A 26,221-nucleotide genomic window follows, 5' to 3' on the forward strand; every position below is an offset into this window, starting at 1 on the left:
CACACACACACACACACACACACACACACACACACACAAACAGCCATACATGCCAAGGCAGACAGCAAGGATTGGTGCAGACTTTTGACTTGCCATTTCCTGTGGAACAATCCAACCCATCCGGTATGGAAAGCAAATGTTAAATGGGGATGATAACAGTGATTATGAAATGCATACAAATGTATATATATGTGTCAAGTTCCAGGTTACATGATTCTGTGGCTTGATTTCAATACTTTCCTGTTATGATTTCATGTCACTTGTATTGTTAGTGCTATTGGATAGGTTTTTAGCATAACTTCCCCCATCAGCAATTGTTTGCTTTGAGTAGTATATTTGTATTGAGAATCCTTGTATGTACATATTTGGAGTATGTTTTGGCAGAGCCATTTTGATGTCACTTGTTTGACATTGCTGATTCAACATGGACTTATTTGGCATCAGATGTTTTAATATTTCTGTGTGTGTGTTTGCCTCCAGTTCCAAAAAGTACTATTGCCAAAACAGGCTGAATACCAAAGTGTCAGCATCCAAACAACTGTAGCCTGTTATCCCATTCTTATTTCTTTATTGCCCACAAGGGGCTAAACATAGAGGGGAAAAACAAGGACAGACAAAGGGATTAAGTCGATTACATCAATCCCAGTGAGTAACTGGTACTTAATTTATCGACCCCGAAAGGATGAAAGGCAGAGTCAACCTCGGCGGAATTTGAACTCAGAACGTAATGGCAGACGAAATACCACTAAGCATTTCGCCCGGCATGCTAACATTTCTGCCAGCTCACCGCCTTATCCCATTCTGACATGTGTGTATGTACATGACAGCATATGGCATGTATTCAAGCTATAGCCTATGCTAAGGTTTTCTGCTAAAAAGAGATTCCTTTCACTGATACTTGAAAAGTGTAATGAAGAATGTCTTATTCTCAATTCTTAGAATAAAAAAATGGAAAAATATAAGAAAAAAGCCTAGTTTTACAAGAGACAACTTCTACAAATTTGTTTGTTTGTTTTTTTAACCATCATTAGTATTTCAAAACAACTTTGCATTCTATCATGTTTATTTTCTTATCAGTGATTTTTGTAACTGAATCTTGTTCCAACAACCTCTGCTACTAGATTTTGTCTTTTACAGGAAAATGGCTTGTGACAGGGGGTTATGACAATTTAATCATCTTGTGGGATCTTACTGAAAATAGGGAGCAATATAGATTAACTGTAAGTAGTTTTAAATTTATTATTCTCTTCGTGTATTTGTGTGTGTGTGTGTGTGTGTGTACAGCTAATTGAAAAATACATTTATGATGATATTGATGATAATTATGGGGGGGGGGGGGATGATATTGATTGGAATGTTAGTATTGTTGCTGTTCTTGTTGTATAGTCCTAAATCATTTCTGATTGATTATCACAGGTAGACAACTGAAAGACTAGGCCCTCTGGTTTATTATTCTAGATGTAAAGGGCATCCAGCTGTAGAAACTCTGCCAGATCAGATTGGAGCCTGGTGTAACCACCTGGTTCACCAGTCCTCAGTCAAATCGTCCAACCCATGCTAGCATGGAAAGCGGACGTTAAACGATGATGATAATGATGATGATGTAGCATGCCTCCAACAAACTAAAGAGCAGGGCTTGGTTAGCCTCCAACCAACTGAGCAGTAATTAATTTTATGGGATGCATTGTGACACTTTGGACATGTATCCATTCTCTTAATGTCCTGTGGTAGTGGTAGTGATAATGCTTATGATAGAAGTATTGGTAGTGTTGACTGGGAAGATAATCATAATGACAGCCATGACTAGAGGCATAGTAGAGATGATTGGTTATATTAATAGTAGTGGAAGAAGTATAGTAAAGATAATGTTGGTGGTGGTGACAGCAATGATGAGTGTAGTTATGTTGATAGTTGTTGTAGTGATAGCTGAAGTAGTGGTATAATGATAATAATAATAATAATAATAATAATAATAATAATAATAATAATAATAATAATACTACTAGGTGGGTGCGGTAATGTTAGTGATTGTAGTTATAGTAGGAGTGGTATGATAATCATGATGATGAGTTTAATGCTATTTTTATTTTATTTAATTACTTTTTGTTGGTTTGGTCAGGGAGATGGAACTGTAGCTATGACCTTTGCAAAGTAGTATTTGCAGTATATTTCAGGTTTTTAGTTGCATGTTGTTTGTATTTAGGGTTGAGGTATGATATTGTTTTCTTGATATGTACTGCGAGGGATTATCTTGTGTTGTTGAAAGAGACAAGTTCAACATGACCCCAGTGTAAAGTGTTTTCAAGGTCTCTGTTTATGGAACCTTTGTAGATTTGGTGTAAAGTGTCAAGGTTACGTGTGGATAACACTTGAAGGCAGTAAGTTAGGGAGAAATAAAGGGTGTTGTTAGTCGTAATGGAAAGTAGGTTTTGATGCATTTAAGGAAGAATGTGAAGGACAAAATCCAACCATTGGGCATACCAAAGTTGATGGAGTATGAGTCAGAGAGAACTCCATGAGCACACACTGCAATAGTGTAACTTGAGAGGAAGCCGAAGAGACAAGAGACAGATAGAATCTTTAAGAAGGTAATCTTCCCTCAAGATTTGGATGTTAGACATAATCAAATTCCTTGCTAATGTCTAGGGCCAGAACATTGTTTTCACCAAATTTATTGGGGCGGAGAGCTCACTGGTGAGTGACATAAGAAAGCGTGACCCTAGTAGATCTGGTTTTATGACTCCATTGTCTTTGAGATGTTCAAAGTGAGAACAATAGATTGATAGTTGGCAGGGCTTGTTTTCAAAATAGGAATAGATCCCTGGAAAGAGATGGAAAGCTTGAAGAAATCGTTGGGGATAGTATCTAGCTCTGGGCCACTTTGAGAGTAATGGAAGGACTTTGTCAGGAATGGTGACCTTTTGGTTTGAATTGATCAGAGACCCTTTTGCACTTGTTGTTTATATGCAAATATTGATTAGCTTCATATAGATCAGATCAGTAAAATCCTGCTACTAGTACCATGTAATTCAGCACTCCATTTCATGGCAGGGTGGTGGGTGACTAAACTGACTCCTCTTCCTGGCTTGCCAAGTGAGAAGAGTATTGTAGAAAGCTAGCAGGACTAAAGACCTGTGAAAGGATGGATGAGCTCATTGTGAGCCAATGGCCATCCATACAAGCGGTGTCTTGTAAAAATATCTTGCATGTGGGCTGGAAAACTGTGCAGCTGGCCCAAGCCCATAGCGATGAAAACTCCAGTAAAAGACACAGCTGGAGAGAGATGGTTCTAGAGATGTATCTAATGTGAAGTTGGTTGTAAAGCTGGCAGCAAATGTGGAAGCTTTGTTTGTGAGAATATTGCATTTTGGTTAATCAGTGGAAGGCTGATTCTTTAAAGCTGATAAGATCCTTTTGATGGGGGTGGGGGTGGGGATAATAATTAGCTCATATCTGCCAATTGACTTGAAGTGCTACAGTGTCCTGAAGGTGAGGGCTGTTGCATAGTGGTAATGGTGGTTCTAATTTAATCTTTAAAATTTTGAGTGGCAATAATCTATGAAAACCCTTTTATCTTTCAGGAACATATTAATTGGGTTCATAGTGTTGATATTGGTAAATCCCAGCGTTCTATACTTTCCTGTTCTCGGGTAAGAAACCTTATCAAAATGTTATTTCACCGTATAATGTCTGAGAAAGATTGTGAAAGTAAAAGTGAGCTGGAAGAAGAAGAGGGCAGAGACAGTTACATCAGAGTGGTGGGAAAGGTGGAGGGTGGTTACCTTCATTTAGACTGGACTTCCTTAATTCCTTAAACAAAAAGGAAATGGATTATTTACCCTTTAAAATATTTCATTTAGCTTGATATCTTAATATTCTATCTTCCCAACTACAATTAAACCTGTATATATCAATTTTGATATTATTTCTGCTTGCAAAAAGAAAAAAAAATGTAATTTGATCTTGGAAAACCTTTAGTTTAAAAATTTATTTTGTTAATAATTTTATTTATAATATTGAATTCTTTTTATAACCTTCCATTGCAACCATACATCTATAGAGGCTAGTCTTGCTCTTTAAAGTTGAAAATTACTTCAGCTCTGAACACTTACAGACCCTATACATAATATAAGTGTTACCAACATGAGACTAAAGCTCACAAATCTAGACAGTGGAACACACAAAAATATTCTACATTATGTTCCCCTAAAAAGACCATCAGCATGTTAGACAGTTCATGTTCTTGTAATACATCAATGTATTTTGTTATTTTATTGCTGACTAAATTCAGTCAGGAATTTTACTATCTCGACAATCTCTTCTGTTCTTTTCCAGAAATGGTTGCTATTGCTCATAGTTAAGGAAGATATCCATTTTGTGGTGTCATGTATTTAGTATAGAGTTTAACACAAAATCTATAACAAGAAGCAGAATCCGGAGATGATTGGGGCCTTCTGGTTTAAGTATTGGAGTGGTTTCTTCAGACTCGTAGTGAAGGAGTTAAATTGTCTTATAAGCTATGAAAGTCACTAATAGCTTTTGCAATACTGATGTTGCTTAATAAAATTTTGTGTTACTTGGTGGACAGGGCGATTTATGAATTAAGTATCTTGATCACAGATCCAATTAATTTTTTTTGTCCCTTTATAATAGAAAACTGACACTCTTTAATAATACATTTGTTTTATATTATCTGGGTATTGAACCAACAAGGAAGCTTCTATAGATCACTTAACCTGCTGGAAATAGCAGTCAAATCTCCTTCATATTACACTCTATTGTCTTAAAGAATACATTGGATAAGACACTCATAGATACACTGTATCTGAAAAAGAAAGGGTTATAGTCATCCCTATGAGAATGCCTATGATCATAGATCAAAGGTATTCTGGTAGGGACTAATGAGCTGATCATAGATCTGCTCATTCAAAGTTGGTCTGGGGCTAAAAACAATAACTTTATATTTTATCTAATGAATGACATATTCACATTATAGATTGTTACCCCCAAATCATACCATCCATTCACTTTATGTATTTTTATATGTATTTTCACCTACCTGCTATATGATGTGTTTTCATCTATCCAGGATGTGTTGTTTTAATTTTCCAACAATATCATGTTACATGTATTTTAACTGAATGCAAATCATATATTCATATTACATGTCCATATTACTCCCATACCAAACTATTTTTTTATAACCATCTTATATTCTAATGTTAGGACCGCACTGTCCGAATCTGGGACATTGATAATATCAGTTCCATATCAACATTACTACCTGGAAATGATTTTATTCCTAGAATATTACAGGTAAGTTAATCTTATTACCTCTTTGAAAACCAAGGCAACATTTACTTATCCATTAAAAAGACAACCGCTTTCATGAGACAAAATGCTTGTAACAAGTTGATTTTGGTGGGATTCAAGTTCAGAATGTAAAGGGCCATTATTTATATACTACAAAATATTTTATCTAATGATTCTGTGAGTCATGCAATCAACACTAAGACACTGGAAGTTACTTAAATCAACACTACAAACTAACTTTTCTTCTTTTTGTAGACCTCCAATACCATTCTCCACATCCAGCATATCAAGTCATTAAAATTTAGGTTACACTGCTTTTGTTCAATTTGAGTGTCCACATTAAAAATCTAAGACACTACTGAAACTAGTAAATCCATATTTTTTATCAATGATTACAGAATAGAAAAGAAAAAAATGCCTTTTTAAAAAATGTTGCTTTTATAGCAAGTTCTTTTGGGTGAATGGGACGATACGGAAAGCAAAAGCAATTCTACTAAATTGGCTGCAAACCCAAGCGTCACTGCCTGTAATAGAGAGGAGAGGAAGTTAAACAAATACTGGAGCCTGACTGGGTGTTATTTGTTTGTACTAGTCATAGATGAGACTTTAGGTGTTCTTGGACTCAACACTACTGATTTCCTCCCCAAAATCAGGGCAACAGTGGTCTCATCATCACCATCATCATCGTTTAACATCCGCTTTCCATGCTAGCATGGGTTGGACGATTTGACTGAGGACTGGCTGCACCAGGCTCCAATCTGATCTGGCAGAATTTCTACAGCTGGATGCCCTTCCTAATGCCAACCACTCGGAGAGTGTAGTGGGTGCTTTTATGTGCCACCAGCATGAGGGCCAGTCAGGCGGTACTGGCAACGGCCACACTCAAATGGTGCTTTTACATGCTACCTGCACAGGAGCCAGTCCAGTGGCACTGGCAACGACCTCGCTCGAATGTTCTTTTCATGTGCCACCGGCACAAGTGCCAGTAAGGCGACGCTGGTAACGATCATGCTCAAATGGTACTATTTACATGCCACTGGCACGGAAGCCAGACAGCTGCTCTGGCAATGGTCATGCTTGGACGGTGCTGTTAGTGCTCCACTGGCACAAGTGCCAATCTGTTTGAGAAATGAGCTCCATGAGGTGGGGGTGGCGATTGCAGCAAGTGTTGCTGACCATTCTCCACAGCAACGTCTTTGCAATTATGTTTGTGAGGCATGGCTGAACACACCATTTGGATTAGAGTGGGATCTAGTTAAATTGATTCACAAAATCATCCCCCTTTAATTTTGCTCAGATTGCTTTCAATTTTGGTGTATTGATACAACTCTGAATTTTGATTACGATCAACCAATTACTTTATCTTGTAAATTAAAGTGCCTGATGTTATTTGGAATTAAAGTTGGGAAAATTTGGGTAATTTTAGCCAATCAACAGACAGCAAGGCATTAACAGCTTGTTACCATGACAACTGCACGTAGTGTTGTGTTGATTCTTCACACCATGAGATTTACTTCACCTGTATGTTTTGTTTTAATAAAAAATTTATGTTTATCAATTAGAATTTTATTGTAGATATTTTTCTTCAATTGTCTTAATATTTTACATATTTTTCATATATATTTTACATATATTTTGTGAAGTTATTCTGTGTTTACATTCATTGCAACGAATGCCTTTCAGGTCGGAATGAGCCATTCTGTATTTTTATTGAAGATGTAGAACATTATTTAATGTGTCCTTCATTTTTAAAATGTTAGAGCATAGTGAGGGAGATTTGGCTGTTATTTCTAGCAAATTGAACAACCACACAAAGGTTACCTTATTGGCTCCAGTCTTATTCAGATGAATAGAATTACATATTTAATCATTTTGCTAACTACAAAACTCCATTATGCAAGAACTTCACTCTGAGTTCAGTGACATAAAGCAGACAAGCAACAAATCTTCCTCTGGATAAGATGCTAGTCTGTTTGAACTAACTTTTTTGGAAGGCATTTTTATATACTCCAGCTTTGTAAACTGAGCCAAATAGAGTGATATGTATACTTATCCAGTAAACTGAAACATTAAACCTACAGTAGGACTAATTCCTACTTATAATTCAATAACTGCTAATCCACTTAATCATACACTTCTGGTTTATATTAGACTTTATATTACAGATAATATGTTGTGATGGCAATTTTTATACTAATTTATTCTTGATATATTAAATCTCATAGAAATTATATATTCCTTTTGTTTAAGAAAAAAATAACATAACAGTCATTTAAGATCTGATTGTTTGATTCAAATGTTTATGTTTCTATTGATTTCAGTGTGAAAGATGTAACAAAACATTCATACCTCTCAATGATTATCAGAATACCAAGTTGCTGCTATGTACATATTGCAAACTTGATTCTTGCATTAAAAAATACCATGACTAATGCATTTCTTTCAAAGCTAATCCCAAAGAATTACACCTAATACAAAAATGTTTTTTGTTGTTTTTTTTCCACCCCTCCCCACCGAAACTTAAACGAAAATATTGCCTTCAAAACAGTGGCTTTGACAACTATTAGAGAAGATATATTCTTCACAGTGGTTTTCTAATATGGATGTACAATGCTAATTTGTTCAAAATGCAGAGCACAAGTCAGTTGCAAAAGTTGTTGGCCATTAAAGGCCATGGTACACAGGAATGAAACTGTACAGTAAAAAGTTACAGTGGGAGCCTAGTATTTATGTTCAGTTTTTAACTGAACATAAAAACAAACATTAACACTATGTGTGTGTGTATAAAAACAAAAAAATTATATTTTAGGCTAGAAATGAACTGAATTTCAGTAATTTAAATGTCAGTAAATTTGACAAAGTATATCACTCTTGTATTTTGATCACCGTTCTTAAGAGGCTCTAAATAGCCAATCATTAGGTTATCAAACTAGTACTTTAGTTATTGAGCCATGGAGGTTACTGTAATTTTTTCCAATTTAGTTTTTACTTTGATTCAAAATATATCTCCTAATTATGTAAACCAGTCTTCCATATTATTGTTCATTAGCAACAATGAATAATTAAGTATGCTAGTCATACTTGTCACTCATTACATTACTTTACTCTTCAAGTTTACTCGCATGTAAACTGATCTGCTGAAAACAGCAGTCAAATCGTTCTTGAATCACTACATTCCATCTTTAAAAAAATGAATGCATTGGGTAGTATAGTCCCTGATATACAAAAAGATGGTCAGAGCTGGAATGCCTGTGATCAGATGTCTGCTTGATCTGGGCTGACCGTGGGCTAAACATCAATAACCATTTTGTAGTTATTATATTAGCCTTAGTAACAGACAGATATTTTACCTATCATTTTCTTAACCATAGTCAATAAATTTTGCAGAAGATTTGTTTATCATTTAACATGCTTCAGTAACTTCAAAGTCCAATTGCTTAGTCCTGGCAGCACCAAAATTTCAGATCTAGCTCCAGCCTTAATCAGTGCCTGATTAAATTACATAACATGTATAATTTTCTTGGGGTAAAATACACAAGATTGAAAATTATCTGAAGACTTTTCAAGGATGTGAAAGTTTGAACTCAGTGTTGAAAGCTAATACAATCCTTATCCCTGCAGGTGTGAACTATTTCTAGTATTAATTTAAAACAAGCTGGTCAAGGTTAACAAAAGTGTCTTAGTTATGGTCACTCTGCAACACCTGTGTTTAGAAACTAATAATTAGTCATTTGACTTAGTGACTCTTATAATCTATTGGGTCCTAATGAAGATAGTTTTTTCATGTAATGTATCAATAGAAATAGTCTCCAGGCTTGATCCATAGAGACAATTGAACTCTGCACTAACATGTCAAAACACCCATTAATGTTACAATGTTGTAGCTAACTTGTGATAGCTACTTACAGTTATATGGCTTCGGTCATCAAATCTTAAGTGCTTCGGTCGGTCATTGTTGTTGAAAGCTAACCTAACAACTATTTTTTTTACAAGTGAATTGTGTAAATAATTTAAAATGTTTGTCTTTCATTATTCATTTATTTTAACGGTTTTTTACAAGCACAATATATTATATACATTTTAACAAAAAAAAAAAAATATTTTACATAGTTATATTAGATAAAAGAATTTGAAAGGTTACATAATATAGACATGTCTTTTATCAAGAAAAAAAGGAAATAATGTTTCTCTTTTTTTTTTTGTCTGAATCGTGTAATTTATAATAATTGCAATTGTAATATTGCAAAGAAAACATTTAAACTTACATTTGGTTACCAAACTCAAAACCTGTAGCAGACTCACCTATTTTCAATATCTGAGTGTTCTTTGGAAGAAAACTAAAGGACTGCATTAAAAAAACTATTCATTACTATATTTAAAGGAAACTGTTATTTTGATCTAAAAGATTTAGAAGAAACATTTCTCACAATCATTACTGAGAAAAAGAAAACTATAAAACAGATGTGTGTTTATGCCTTAAAATACATTCTACATGATAACCGATCATAATCAGTGAAAATAGAGTTTGATTTTATGGAGGTCATGCAAATACAAATGAAATATATTTTAATTAACTTTATCAATCAGATACATTGATTGTTTAATGCATCCAGCCAATAAATAAAAATAAAAAAATTATAAAAGTTTGCTATAATAAATTTCATACAAAAGTTTAAAATTCTCATTTGATAAATACTTGAAAGAAAATATTTTTGTTTCAGCAAAACACTTTTGCATAACATTTCAAACTTGCTAGTTCTAAGCAGATAACAACAATAATTTAAAAAGATCTATAAAAAATATTATAATACTGTACAATTATTGAGTTATTATTTAAGCATTGTAGCTTGCAATAAAATAAATTAAACTTATGAGCAACAGTGCTTACATACAAAATTCAATTTTACAATGTTTGAAGCATGATGGAAATTAGTAATGATGAAGGAAAATATTAGTCATCCCTCCACACTTCCATCAAATGTATGATTTCTGTTATGGTATCTGAGTTTACAAAATAAAATTATGATTATTAACATCCTGAGGAAATTTAATATATTTTCCTTTGAAAGAAAACAAACCAATGAAATTAAATCAACTCTGCTTAAACTAAGTTTCTTCCCTAATCATTTTTGGCTTGTAATCCACCATCTTAAATATGGAATGGATACATTGGTTAATGTAGTCCTGGACATTCTCCTAAAAAAAAAATGGGATGGCCACAACTGGAATATCTTTGATCATAGGCCTGGAGCTAAACAACAATTGGTACCACCCATAATTAAGAAACAGAGTATATAATAGAGAACTTCAAGATAGTTGTTTTACGTTCCTTCTGTTGGTCCCATTTTATAAATGCATTTCTTTGAAATTGGAAGAAGTGGATTGACAAAAGGTTTAGTGTGGGAAAATGCACACAATAACTCACAAACACCCACTCACAGACCTATATTGACCTAACTGCTTATGGCAATAGCTTTTTCCATCAGATTCCATTACAGTATCTAAAGACAAGTCCTTTTCTTACCTATATCTTATCACATTATACATCTACTCTCCTTCATTTTATTACTTTCAAATCAATTCTTATATATTTTTTACTGATAACACCATCATCCATTTTTTTCCCTCAATTAGATCCATCCCATGCACAAACTTTGTCCACTTCCAACTTTATATTAATATTGCATTTGAATTTGTGGAAGCTATTAATCACACTATTTTAACTTTTGATATATCCTGCAAAATATTAACAGCAAATATCTGAACACTGAACAAGTTCTTCCACATGTGAACATTGCATATGGATTCAAACTATGTTGGTAAGTTCTAACCATGCACTCAAAACATTCAGTTGAGTATATCAAATTAATTAACAATTGTAATAATGTGAAATAGCAAAACAGATATGAAGGTGAGTTGTTTTTAAAGGGAAAAATAAAAGGTTCTTAGATATTGTTAAGAAAATCTAAGAGATTTGACACATGATCCAGTTATTTTCACATCTTGCATTAAGATTCATCCACATAAGATTTTCTGAAGTAAAAGAGTGTGTGTATGGGTGCATGCATGTGCACACACACACGTGTGTGTTTTTATCTGTTTCACTCAGAGAGTGCTAGTTTCTGCAAAGCTATTAAAAAATCTCATTTGTAACTGTCAATCTATTTTTTAAATAATAAATATTTTACTCTAACATATTGTGTTTACAATTCAGTTAATATTTCACATTTTTTTTACATAACTAAAAGTGCATGCGCACACTTACACACACACACATGCATAATGTTAAGTATGCATGTAAGAGAGAAATTAGAAATGAAAAATAGCATGTCTATGTGAATGAGACTGTCACATGTATTCCTACTTCTGTGTGCATGCATGTAAGTGTTCATGTGTGTGTAACATGCACATATATTTAAGTCCATGTATGAGTGTGTGTCTGAAGAAATACAAGGATTTGAGGGTCATAACATTGACACCGGAGTGGAGAATCAAAGATAATTTAATGGATAATCAATTAAAATGACAAGTTGTAGAACTAGAGAATCAAAGAAAGATGAAGAGAGCGAGAGACAATTTTTTGTTGAAGAAACACCAAAATGGTAAACTAGAGCAAATCAAGTTCTTCATCTTCTTCCTCGTAGTAATCATCAGCAGCCAGTCGAGCTGTAGCTTCTGCTATCTCATCTATTGGGTCATGAGGTGATGGGCCCCAGTCTTGACTACTTGTACCTATTTCAGGGATTTCTAAGTCACGTGCCAGCTTTGCAAACTGGAAATTAAAACAGAAGAAAAAAAAGAAAAAGGAAAAATCTTTATAAGCAGCAGCATCATCATCATGTTATTTGCTTTTACATCTACCTCCACCTCATTTCCTCCTAGCAAAGACTGAATTGTTTACACACTATGGCACATCCTATACATATTGGTTATGCATCACCGCATTTATGAGATTCAATGTTCTTCAGGTCTTTCCTGCATGCTTTTCCTCAATCTGCTGCATACTAAAAAGATATCTAGTACAATAGATATGATATCAGACAACCAGTCAAAAGATCTGGAATTGAAATTGAACCATTGATGTTATGATGTATGTTTGTGCAAAATATTCAATTCTACAAATTTCAGTTCATTGGTATGAAACCTATCTGTGATAGACTGACATCCTAACATCCTCTCCAGAGATAGATTATCTCTCAATTGCTTAAGTAACTCTCCTCATCCATTTTCAGTATCTGTTTCTCTCTGTCTTCTTCTAAAAGTTTTTATTCAATGTGATCACATCAATGGTTTTATAAATTTTGATCGTTCATTTGTTTAATGCTTGTTTTTCCATGCTAGTATGGGTTGGACAGGGACTCATTTGAGGCAGTATTTTACAGCTGGATGCCCTTCCACTTTGTCTCCAAACTTTACCAGTTTTACAAGGGAATTTTTATTACATTGGTCTTTGAAAGTGCAGAGTGACTAATCGTGATTTTAACAAAGCTGGCTTCAAGGATCAGAGGCCATTATAATAGCAATAGACAGAGGTGAGAGCATGCCTGTGGACCAGAGGCTAGAGTGTGTTCACTGGAGTGATGAAATGCCAGTTAGAGCAATCCATCTCTGGATGCAATCCAGGGTGTTTGTGTGCATAGCAGCAGCACTATTCCAGATGAAAATGGTAATTATTTCTTTCAATTTGGTTATCTGGGATAAATTTATTTAAGAACACCAGACAACAGTAGTGACAATATTTTAACTCATGTTATTTCGTTGGAGGCCCAACATCTTAAAAGATAAGCATTTTTAGAACTGCTTTTGTTCTTTTTCTTTTTCAAGAAAAATAATTTACACTTTAGAATAAATTAAATATCAATAAGAATAAAACAAAGAGGAAATGGTTAGGAGTTTATACATACAGCATTATCCATGTGTCGTACAAGTGGAGAATCTAAAACGGCTCTTCCAGCTGCCTCATCTGCTGTATCATAAGCTTTCAAGAGTCTGTACATATACACTGCGTCATCACTGTCTGAAAGTTCTGGACGCCTGGAATGGAAATATAACAATGGAAACTATTTACAATTGCAAATATTGCATTCCTTATGGTGCAGGATATGAGATTTGTAGATAGTGAATCACTGCAGTAGTTTGAAGTGCATGATGTTTTTGAAGGCAGTCATCATCATCATCATCATCGTTTAACGTCCGCTTTCCATGCTAGCATGGGTTGGACGATTTGACTGAGGACTGGCAAGCCAGAAGACTGCACCAGGCTCCAATCTGATCTGGCAGAGTTTCTACAGCTGGATGCCCTTCCTAATGCCAACCACTCCGAGAGTGTAGTGGGTGCTTTTACGTGCCACCGACACGAGGGCCAGTCACATGGTACTGGCAACAGCCACGCTCAAAAGGCTGTTTTTTACGTGCTACCTGCATGGGAGCCAGTCCAGCGGCCCTGGCAACGACCTCGCTCGAATGATTTTCTAACGTGCCACCAGGACAAGTGCTAGAGACAACGCTGGTACCGATTACGCTCAAATGGTGCCGTTTACAGGCCACTAGCATGGAAGCCAGACAGCTACTCTGGCAATGAACATGCTCGACTGTGCTGCTAGTGCTCCACTGGCGTAGGTGCCAGTCATCGAAGTATGGTTCAATTACGATTGTAAAGTGTAAAATAAAAAGGGTACAAAAATTTAAAGGTGGACCGAGACCTTTGGAAATGTACTGTGCGTGAGAAGACCCGGCAAGCCAAGTAAGATCGTTGCCAGTTACCCCTGGACTGGCTCTTGTGTGGGTGGCACATGAGATGCACCATTTTGAGCGTGGCCGTTGCCAGTACCGCCTGACTGGCTCCCGTAGGATTTTCGAGTGAGATCGTTGCCAGTGCCCCTGGACTGGCTTGTGCGGGTGGCACATAAAAGACACCATTTCGAGCGTGGCCGTTTTCGTGCGGGTGACACGTAAAAGCACCCACTACACTCTCTGAGTGGTTGGCGTTAGGAAGGGCATCCAGCTGTAGAAACTCTGCCAAATTAGATTGGAGCCTGGTGTTGCCATCCGGTTTCACCAGTCCTCTGTCAAATCGTCCAACCCATGCTAGCATGGAAAGCGGACGTTAAACGATGATGATGATGATGATGATGATTATAGAAGTGTGAATATTCACCTTTCAATGTGTCTGTTAATGGACACATTAATTTCAACATGCTATTAAACTTACATAAAAATAAGATAGATTTCTCATATAGCACTAGTTTTTGTATGACTTATTCATATTTTGATTTTTAGATATTGTTACATTGGAGACATCACAACTACAGTAGCAACTACTCTAGTCCCTGTGAAATTAAGCCAGTTACTTTAACCCTTTTGATACCAACACACCTGAAACTACCTCTGATTCTATGCTCAAACTCCATGTTTTAAAGTGATCTAAATTAGAACCTTCCACCAAAATCTCACGTTAATTTATGTTTTAAACACCAGCTAAATTCTTTATTGTTTTCAAAATTAACTGAAACAAAGGCAGAATATTTCAACCAAAATATGGTAACAAAAGGGTTAAACTGAAGACATCATAATAAATCCAACTAGAAAAATATAGTCCACATGATATTTTTCTGTTGTTTTCTCTCATAATTGAAATATTGTAAAAGAATATCCTTTCAAAAACCATTACTTTAATTTGTATGATGAAAATCTTTCCAATAAAGGATATCTTGGTAGATAAGGTTATCCTAAATTCTAAATTATTCTTATTAACAACTAAAATGAAAAAATAACCAAAAATAAAATTTAAAATTTAATGAAAATAACTTAACATAATGGATGATTTAATATATTCTTTTGTAAAGGGCTAAAAGTTCACCAATGATTTTCCCAGTTAGGTTTTGTTGGTGCAGCAGATGTCAAAATTAATAAATTTAAATACTAAATAATAAATTTTAAAAAAATATTAATTTTAAAGTGATTTTGTGGATTGGTATTTAAATGGACACCACTATTTACTTAAAAAGGCTGTTAAGACTGCTCCTTTTTGGATTAAAAATAATTTTCAAAATTTATTTTTCTCAGAGTTCACAGCTGGGGTTAAATTTAAGCAAGAATAAACTATGATTCATACAAAATTCAAAGGACTCACTATCAACAAAATTGTTAAAATGCAATACTTCCTTTTTATAAGACAAGATAGTAAAGGAAACAGAACATGCTCAGATTGTTTCACTGCTCTCCACTTAATAAATCATTGCATGTATTCTCCACAAGATAGACAATATATTCAGAGAGCTGGATCTGTGGACCATACCTAGACATTTTATCAACTGCCTACATGACCAAAAGTACACAACTAGATTTGTAGTAATAGGAGTTTTAAGTTACCTTTCATAATTTTGGCTAGACTAAGAAAAGTGAGAGACTATCAGTTTATGAACAATTGACTTAAGTTAACACCACTTTAAAACCAGCATCTTTTAGAATGGACAAACCAACAGAGAAAACTGCAGAGATATAGCAATTAATAGACTGAAACTAAGTCTGCAAGTTCAAACAAGTAGTAAATTCATATCACCTGCTAGAAACTAGCATTAATGGCTATTGACTGTTATTGAACATGTAATACAAATAACAACAAATGTTGGGTGGAAAAGAGTCCTATGCTGACAGAGGATCGTATATATAACAAAGGAAGACATAGAAGGAAGTAATGAGATCAGGATGTTGGGCATCAAAAATGAAATGACAGGATTGAAAAGAGCTGTAATATGGTTGTTAAACTGCAAATCTACACAATTCAAGCAAACGTAGAAAAGTGGAATGCTAAAACAATGATGATGATGATGATCAATGCAATAAAGTTTATAAAACTAAATGTATAAGATGCAGGCATGGTTGTGTAGTTAAGAAATTTGCTTCCAAAACATGTGATTTGGGGTTCAGTCCCATTGTAAAGTGCCATGGGTAGTATCTTCTATAGCTCCAAGCCAACCAAAATCTTGAGTGATTTGGTAGATTGGAAAAGAAGTCCATCATGTGTATGAGTGCATTTGTGTGTGTTGAAATCATCCGGTAATTGTGACTGAGTGGTATTAGGAAGGGCATCTAGCCATAGAAACCATACCAAAGCTGACAGTGGAGCTTGGCGCAAACTTTTGACTTGTCAGTTCCTGTTAAACCATCCAACCCATGCCAGCATAGAAAACAGATGTTAGGTGGTGATGATGATGATGATGAAATAAGTATGACCATTATACAAGCAATATCATTTGTTTCTAATCTTCTGTGAAAACATGTCCAGCTATGAGGAAACAAGTGAGGAGTGGTGGCAGGAAGAGCATCTAGCTGCAAAAAATCTGCCTCAACAAATTCTGTCCAACCCATGAGAGTATGTAAAAGTGGATGTTAAAACAATGATGATGACGATGATGAAAGTGTTTTAATGCTATGCTTGTTAAAAAGCAAACAGATACACTCCTTCTTAAGTACAAGCAGAATTTTACTTACTTAAAGTGTTCTTCATAAAAATTAAAACCTCCTGCAAAGTCTTCGTTGTGTAAATACAACAATATCACACCGACGGCAGCTTTACCTATCATAGGCCAATTTTGAGTTTTTTTGTGGTGATGTATTTCCTTTTTCAAATATTCAATTGATTGTTCAAGCCTGAAATTGTATTACAGAAAATATAAATACCAGAACATGTAATATTGTAAAATCAACAGTAAAACCAACAGAAGAGCTAAGATAATTTAAATGCACCTCCTTCCCAAAATGACTACATTTTTCAAATTATGATTCCATTTATTATTGTATATGTCACATTATCTTAAAAATTGAAAAGCAACTATCACTTTTAGTGGAGCTAAATTCATAGACTTTTACTACTGAGAAGCAAGCTTTGTAACTGATAACTTTTTAGTAATGTTAATAATGATAATAATCCTTTCTACTAAAGGCACAAGGCCTGAAATTGGGGGGGGGGGAGAAAGTCGATTATATCGACCCCAGTACTACTACTAACAACAACAATAATAATAATAATAATCCTTTTTACTAAAGGCACAAAACTTGAAATTTTTGGGGAGGGGACTAGTGGATTACATTGACCCCAGTGTTTCAGTAGTACTTAATTTATCGACCCCGAAAGGATGAAAGGCAAAGTTGACCTCGGCAAAATTTGAACTAAGAACGTAAAAATTGAGGAAATATTGCTAAGCATTTTGTCTAGCGTGCTAATGATTCTGCCAGCTTGTTAATAATAATAATAATAATAATAACAAACTTATTGTATCAATGCTCAGGTGTATCAGAAAAAGCAGCCAGAAGTGCATGAATAGTACACAGAATATGCATAGGAAGTGACAATGCATAAGTTGTTAAAAATAACAAAAAAAAAACAGGGAAGTGGGTATCAGGTGTACAGTTGGCAAATTTGAGGAAGCATGGAAGTTTTGAAGGATGTAATATCTCAACAGCTAACAATTGATATGGGCAGTTTATTCCATGCTTCAGCAATTCTGAGTGTGAAAAAATGTTTCCAAATGCCATAGGTGCTGTGCTGTATTTTGATTTTGTAGGCATGGCTATGAGTGTTTAAATGTATGGAATTCAAAAAGGTGAGAATGCTGTGTTAAATTTATTCTTCCAGCATCTTTTAAAATGGACAAACCAACAGAGAAAATTGCAGAGAAAAAGAAATAGACTGAAACTAAGTCTGCAAGTTCAAAACAAGTAGTAAATTCATATCACCTGCTAGAAACGTTTTGTTATGCCCCTGGGTAGAACACTCAACTGTCTTTCTTCCATTCAGCTTAGCAAATGTAAGAAAAAACTCACATATGCAGAGAAATACCTCAAAATCTTACTAGCCCCAAATACTACTGGGATACACACCGCTAACATTAAGTGCAATTTTTGCTCTCTGACTGAGTCAACCTTGTTCAGATCTTCTTGTGCCAACTCTAGAATCTATAGGTGTATAGAAATAGACTGGATAGTGGAGAGAGTAAATCTTGTCAAGATTGTCTCATTACATCTTATGATTTATCACTGCATACTGGTGTATGAAGTAGGGGGTCCTCAAAAAGATGGAGGTATGATGTAATTGGAAAAACAAATCTGTGTCATGCCTTATCATTCAGCTGACTATCTGCATGTCATAAGTCTACTTGATCAGAGCTGACATGGGGCTACATAATTCCATATACCTTAGCTCATCTAGATGTTGGGAATAGGTACCATATCTCTTGTAAATGTAAGATAGGTATCCTGTCTGGACTCAATTCTTACCTACATATTGTTACTGAATATGGAGTTTAAAACTGATTTTACAGTCCACTTTAGCTTGTGGAAACATTCTTGTCATTAATATCAAGTGAATCTGGTTGTTGCTGGGGTTTAATCTCAAATCAGCCCTGATTGAGCTGATCTATGAACTAAGGTATTCCATTCATGACCAACCATCTTGGCATTTTTTCAGATATAGCTTATCTAGGACTTTATAATCTAATATATCCTGCCATTTTTAGAATAGTAGATTATCATTTGAGAGAAGATTTAGCTATTCTTTCTAGCAAGTTGAGTAACTATATAAAAAGTTAATCAGTTGTTAACAGAACCCTTTAGAAATCAATTCCAGTTGGAATATCTGCAGTGAAAATTTGCTTCTTTGCTAAAAAGAAATCCTGTCCAAAAACTGATGCAAATGGCCAGTGTGTAAAGATCAAGTAGCATGAGCTTATTGCAAGTGTCAAGCTCAGTGAAATAGTCAATTGTAGCTTGGCCAGTGGTCATCTCTGATCAAGCAGATTTATGGTTAAACCATCCCTGTTGTAACCATCTTGTTATTCAGACAGTGTATTTACACCATGTGTGATTTCAGGGAGATTTGGCTGATATTTTTATCAGGAACTACAATGAGGCTTCTTCCTATACGATCTCAGTCAGTCTTCATGTTAATACAGTAAATATGAAGAGCTAATTCTGAAAAAGATGCACTTCTTTACCAAGAACTATGAGAATTACAATGTTTAGAAGAAAGGTCACTACAGTTCAGACAATCTTTAAACTATCTTTGAATTCAAATCCAGACATACTTGCGCTGGTGGATTAAAATTCGGGCAGCCTTCCCAATATTTTCTGCAGCATTGTTTGGTCGGTCCTCATTCTAGAAAAATGAGAATAAATGTAAAAATGTATTCATATAGCTTTTGTATCATTGTATGTATATGTGTGTGTGAGTGTATGTGTGTTTGTATATATATATATATATATATATATATATATATATAGGTGCAGCCATGGTTGCAAGTGTTAAGAAGTTTGCACTCTAACCATATAGTTGCATGTTACCTTGGATAAGTGTTCCATAGAAAGAAACTGCAGGAATCTTGTGTAAATATCTGTAAGTGTGTTTGCATGCATGTGCGCACATGTGTATGTGTGCATTGGGTGTGAATGCTCATATTCCTCGTTTGTCACTTGTCATTGCTTGTATGAAATGATAGTAATTTGGGTGTTCCTTGTTGACATTATGACTATTTTCTCTGAAGATTTGAAGACCTCTGGAATAAAAAAAAATCCCTTACTTGAAAAAGTAGGTAAAGATTGGCAGTTATAAAATCCTGCCTCAAATAACTACCTATCTAACCCATGCCAGTATGGAAACACTAACACTAAACAAATGAGCAAATATACATTTATATATGTATACAAATATCTTTGTGTATAAACACCCCAACACATATACATATCTGCTTGTATGTGTTTTATATCTTTGTGTACACATATACACACACACATGTATGGATTCCTGTGCCCCTGTTAATGTTTACTGGCATCATGTGTTCATTTGCAAAAGTGTGATTTGGTTAATTTATCTATATTTATTGACTCTTTGAGTAACAGATTGAAATTAATACTTGGGATGATTGAGATGATACAATTGACTAAATCCTTTGACTGAAAGCAGTATAAAAATAAAAGAATACATATAATGTACATATTTATGCATGTGTATGTAAGTATGTGTGTGTGTGAAGAATAATGATACATAAGCTTAACCCACTCTCATCATTTAAGTCAATAAATTTTATCCGCAGCATAAATTTTAAACTTACATCGGCAATGGCACTAGCCTTTTTGTACATATGAACTGCTTTTAAGGGGAATTCTTGTTCAACCATTCTGAAATGAAAGAAAATTATCTAATTAAAATAAAAGAAATATATAAATAAACAGAAAAAAAAAAGAGAACAGGTAACACCTTTATGATTCTTATTACAGTAACCCCCATCCCAACTCCTATTTGGCACCACTGGGGGCAGATAGTTGCTAGATAACTGCATTTTTCAGATATCTAATCATTGCTTTTAAATTACTAAGCACCTTATGAAACTCATCAAAACTCTATATATGCATCAGTTTTATCATTAATATTCTGAATATACATAGAAATGAGAGAAATAGGAAGAAATATATGTATAATTTAGGTGAAGAACAAGTTTTATTAACCAAATAAAATACAAATATTGTAAATGCGGTAAAATAAAATACTGTACATTGAGTAGCAATGATCCATTTTAGATACAGTAAAAACTTATTTTTCTTTTAATGACAACAGATTAACACAAATTAGAGCAAATTCTCTTGACTCTAATTAAGACACGTTTTCTTTTTTGTGTTTTGGGTACCAGTTGGTTGAGGTTTCCGGTTGAGTACCAGAAAAAGTTTACTATATAAAGTACTGATGACAAATTGTTTATAATGCTGCATCATTGGGTTACAAACACGATGTTTTCAGGAAGTAAGTTAACTGAATGAGTCAGGTATTCGATAACTGGCTCTTGGGTTAGTGTAAGTTCATATTTTGCTGTTGATAGTTTAATGATTCTTAGAAGAACACATAAATCAATCTGATTCAGCTCATATATGTTCTGATAAATGGCTGTGAGAAAAAATACTCAGTATATGTAGTAGTGTTTACTTATTCATTGAAAGTTGCTGATTCAGTTTGTTGCTACTCAAAAGTTTCTTGCAACATGTAGTCCTTCAGGTGACAAAAAGATGAATGGAGGAAAGATGAAGGCAGCGAGCTGGCAGAAACGTTAGCAGTATTTCGTCTGCCGCTACATTCTGAGTTCAAATTCCGTCGAGGTCGACTTTGCCTTTCATCCTTTCAGGGTTGATTAAATAAGTACCAGTCACGCACTGGGGTTGATATAATCGACTTAATCCGTTTGTCTGTCCTTGTTTGTCCCATCTGTGTGTAGCCCCTCGTGGGCAGTAAAGAAATAAGAAAGATGAATGGAGGAACTTATTGGAGATTCATGGCACAAAGGCACAGGTTATTGAATTGTACAATTCTCATTGACTGACTTGGACCAAAGTTAATGTGTGACTTGTGAGTTGCTGAGAGGTGAGAATTTCAGTAGAAATGATCAGACTGCCTATCATTTGTATAAGAGGAGATACCTCTGTGACAGAGTTGGTGGATGTCAAGTAATTATTGTATTCATGAAGCAATGATGATCAATGTGACTGATAGCAGGAATAGTCAGATGGCCTGCAGTTGAAACTTTTTTCAGGAGGAATTTGTTCATGCCTGCATATGAACAATAATTAATATTTCCTGTTTAACATATTGAAAGAAAGTGATTGTAAAGCAGACTCATTTACTAGATTTTAAATTCCACTTGAAACGACTTCATATATAAATATTGCAGGACTCTGATGAAATAAAATACATAATTGCATAATGTTGCTATTATTGTTATGTAATTATTTTAGCAGTTTTCTGAAATGCGTGTATGTCTTATAAAGCTTTGTTTTATGTTTATTATACATATATATCTATATATTATTGCACTGTCTCATTTTTCTCTCCCCTATCAATATGTTGTGCCTATTTAAGAAATTCTTTTGTCATGCTATCAAACAAGGACCATTACTCTATTTATCTTGATGAAGACAATGATGACAATAGAAACTACTATTATTTCTTCATTGATATTTGAAGTTAAGATGAGCATATGAATGTATGATACTTGTTTCGACAATACTGTTATGAATAACCAACAGTAAGACATAAAGGGAGCCTCTATACAATTACCTGACCTGCTAGAAACAGTAGCTAAATCTGCTTTAAATCATCTGTTACCATCTTAGAGAAGACAGACACATTGTATAATGCAGTCCTGGTAAACTATGCCAAGGAAAGAGACAGAAATGTAACAGCTGTAATGACTTTGATCATAAATCTGTTCAGTCAGGGTGGATTTGGTTCTAAACAGCAACAATTACAATGACAAAGATTATGACACAACAAAGTAATATATTTTTACCACAAACATAAACATACTTAGCTCCTTTTTCAAGCACCAGTCGAGCTGAATCAGGTGTTCCATGTTCCATGAACATTGCTGAAGCCTTTTCTAGTAGCTCTGCAGCTTGTTCCAGTTGTTTAGTTTCTTTGCAAAGTAATGCAACCTGTTCATAGCTCCTAAAGTATAGCATAGGGAACAGTTTATAAAAACACATAAAAACAAATTGAATTAAATTAAATCCATCCACTACCACTGCCACCACCCACATTCATACATACTGATTGCCTAACTTACAAAACAACAAACATTTCCCAAATAAAGAAACTGTTAAGTATGAAGACAAATAGCAAATATTGTTGGTATCTATTAGGCAAGCATTAAGGCTAGATTGAAAAGTCATTGAGTGATAGTCAGAGATTTTAAACTAAATTTTATTTCTTTGCAAGAGTCTCTAACAAAGAAGCCAATAGCCAACACTATCTGCAGAGATGACAGGTACCAGCAGATCATCTGTTCAGTGAGAGTCACATTGCATTGCACCTGTCTTCTTTGGTCAACAGATTATGCGTAAATGAAGAGTTTTCCGGAATGAATCTCTCTTCTAAACTTAGTATCATAGTAGATAAGAGTGAAGAGACATTATTGAGATGTTTAACCAAATTTTCCCTTTTTAACACTAGTGAAGAACTACTTAGATTTATTTATTATTAAATGTTGTACTTGTAACTCAGATATATAGCTATTCTTGTTTAAAATATCAATTCTCATCAGATTGATGAAAAGACAAGTTTGTTGCGGAAAAATGTTTTAACTATTCAAAATCTTAATCAAGTATATCATGAGAAGAATCAGTTTATTTTAGTTAATTACTTAAAGGCAATGGATGAATCAGAACAGTTTGACCTCATTCTTAATTCTCACTTTAAGAGATACACAATTATTTTTCTTGAAACATGAAATATAATTGGACACACACACACACACACACACACACACACTTCATAAATATTTTCTACTCATATTTCCAGAAATAAACAATCACTAAAAGTTTCCAACTGAACTATCTATTATTCACTTAATTTACTATTTCTAATAATGAGGGTTTGAAATTCCTTTTGTATTGTTTATCACAGGATTTACCCATGAACCAACTTTGCAGTCAGAATACATTATTAAAAAGGAGAAAAACTTAGAAACATCAAACTACATGTTCTCCAAAGTTCAAAAATCAAAAAGCAACAAAATTCAGTGTGTAATATATTAAAAGATATAAGTCTATTGTAACAGAGAGGGAAAGAAAAAGAAAAGCAAATAACTTACTTGCCAGCATAGAATTTTCTGATTAGAATTAAGGAAAAATACTTTAGCAGTATCACCTTTTAGAAACATTCTAACAACTCATTAAATACAGCGATTAAACCTAAGGTAGCAAATCCTTAATTTGCTTCAAAATACTGGATACAATTAAACTGAAAAAAAAAAACCACATTATAGTAGGTCCTTTATCAGTTTGAATAAACTCAAAGTATGTCTTGTTTTGTCATTATCAGTAATGATTTTTAAGGATTGAATGTCTTTTGGCTTGGCTAGAAGAGGAAAGGTTGTGTCCATGCTCTTTCATGGTCTCCATGACTGATGGGAGAAAGTTATCCTCAAACCAGAGACTTGATCTGATTTAGATTTGAGTGGGCTCTGTTCAAGGTACCCAAGGGTTTAGATGGTGTTAAATTGAGTGACTGATTAAATTTTATCCCCCAAGAACAGATATGGTCTTTTTGACAGGCTTCTACATAGTTTTCAACCACAAAATTTCATTACCCAAAACTATGTTAGAAGATATCTGCTCAAGGTGCTGCAGTGAAATTAAAACCCAAAAACCATGAGGTTGTGAAGTGAACCCAGTCGTTCTGTTGCAATTTTACATTACTGTAAAATTTAAACATATATTCATCTACTTTGCCTGCAGCCCAAGTGAAAAAAAAAACACCACTTTCCTTTCTTCCCCACTCAAGGCACAGAATCTTAGATACTTTACTTCTTATGACAACTGAACTTAGTAAGTACTTCTACAATTTCAGTTATAATAATTTTGCATTCAGCTAGAGGAAATGATTGCAGAAACTGAAAGAAGTTATATAAAACAGTGGGGAAATATAATGCAGTTTAAGAATGTTGAAGATTCAAACTAAAGACATTATCCTGATCATGATCATTTTAATGATTTTTGTATGCTGCCATAGAGAGAGTTGCAGAATAGGATCTCTTCTGTGAGAGACATTGTTTTTAGGTCTGTCTCTTCCTATGTTTTTAATGGTCTGCTCGTACCACTTAATTTTTATAATAACACTGCAAGTATGTTTGATGCCCAGTCACATTCTTAGCTCACTTGTGCCTGAACTGATCATAGTCACACAGTCAACTTGTTCTGCTTTAGATACTGTAATCCTGTACATTAACTGCACATAAGTTGGACTGCTGCCTTGTGTGTGTGGTATTTGCTCTGACTGTGCTCTGAGTTTGAATAGAGCTGAGGTCAACTTTGTCTTTTATTTTTTTAGAGTCAAAAAAAAAAAAAAGTACCTATCCAGAACACTAGTTTAGTGGAACTGTTAAAGCATCAGGTAGGATGGCTTATGTTGTCTGTTTAGGCCTTTGTCTACTGACAATAATGTGTGCAATTATACTGGTGCCAAGCAGTATTGTCTTTAAAGTGGCAGCTTTTCCCTTGGATAACATCAGTGGTATGGAGAGGGAAAATTTGCATGTATAGTTAACTGCCATTCTTTCTCAAAAAATCTGCTCTTGTATCCTCAGGTATAGGGTCACAGGTGCAGATACATGCCCAATCCCGAAAGACAGGCCTTAGATATACACATACTTCTGAAAGGTTTCACGAGAGTAAAAAGGCTCATTTTCAACAAAGATAATAGTTTTCAAAATTCCTTCTACCTACTTCTCTAACTCAAGGACAATATGACATGACCAGCTCCATCTAAGTATGTCATCTATATAACAGGCTTCCATTAAACTAGCACTGCAGTCTATAGCTTCTAGTATCATGTTAATCATATTGCTAGTTACTTTAATACTCTCAGTTTTTTCGCCAGTTTAACCAAACAGTATTTGTTAATCCCCTTAACTCCCTTCCTGAATACAACATAGAATTATGAATCAAACACAACAGTATAATGGCCAAGAGCCCATGAAAGGATACGCATTTGTCTGAGCTTGAAGTTCTGCAGCTTTTAAATATGCATTCTTTGCTAGATCATAAGCTTTGCAAGTTCTGAAGCAAACAGCTGTTAAAATAAGAAAAAGAAAAGAGGGAGAAAGAAGTTATTACACAAAGATTTAAAAACTTTTCTCCCTCATACACATAAAAAGATAAACATGGCTCATAGTAAAATACCTAATTATTATTTTATGGACTACAATACTGTGTGCCAATACGTAAACCAAATATCCCCTACTTTTTACCCTTAGTTAAAGAGCAGTGAAAAACCTTAAAATGAGGAAGCCCAAAATAGATGTCAGAAGTGGAAGGAATGCAGAGAGAGAGAGAGAGAGAGAGAGAGAGGGAGAGAGAGAGAGATTTT

The 26,221-nt window shown here is 34.5% G+C and overlaps 2 protein-coding genes across 2 annotated transcripts in view; one reads left to right on the top strand and one right to left on the bottom strand.

The window, feature by feature from the left end:
- Positions 1-9,259, top strand: part of LOC106867669 (WD repeat-containing protein 88) — a 38,881-nt gene extending 29,622 nt beyond the window's left edge. Inside the window, exons 8-11 of the mRNA XM_052972022.1 lie at positions 1,138-1,220; positions 3,582-3,650; positions 5,227-5,316; positions 7,635-9,259. Of these exons, the coding sequence (XP_052827982.1) occupies positions 1,138-1,220; positions 3,582-3,650; positions 5,227-5,316; positions 7,635-7,745 (353 nt within the window). The 3' untranslated portion in view covers positions 7,746-9,259. The remainder of the gene's footprint in view (positions 1-1,137; positions 1,221-3,581; positions 3,651-5,226; positions 5,317-7,634) is intronic.
- A 72-nt stretch (positions 9,260-9,331) lies between these two features.
- Positions 9,332-26,221, bottom strand: part of LOC106867665 (gamma-soluble NSF attachment protein) — a 31,945-nt gene continuing 15,055 nt past the window's right edge. The window contains exons 3-10 of the mRNA XM_014912602.2: positions 25,840-25,924; positions 23,946-23,963; positions 22,661-22,801; positions 20,421-20,487; positions 19,398-19,468; positions 16,807-16,965; positions 13,218-13,347; positions 9,332-12,085 (exon numbers count right to left, since the gene is read on the bottom strand). Coding sequence (XP_014768088.1) covers positions 11,921-12,085; positions 13,218-13,347; positions 16,807-16,965; positions 19,398-19,468; positions 20,421-20,487; positions 22,661-22,801; positions 23,946-23,963; positions 25,840-25,924 — 836 coding nt within the window. The 3' untranslated portion in view covers positions 9,332-11,920. The remainder of the gene's footprint in view (positions 12,086-13,217; positions 13,348-16,806; positions 16,966-19,397; positions 19,469-20,420; positions 20,488-22,660; positions 22,802-23,945; positions 23,964-25,839; positions 25,925-26,221) is intronic.

This window comes from Octopus bimaculoides, chromosome 1 (assembly GCF_001194135.2).
Source record: "Octopus bimaculoides isolate UCB-OBI-ISO-001 chromosome 1, ASM119413v2, whole genome shotgun sequence".
Classification (NCBI taxonomy): domain Eukaryota; kingdom Metazoa; phylum Mollusca; class Cephalopoda; order Octopoda; family Octopodidae; genus Octopus; species Octopus bimaculoides.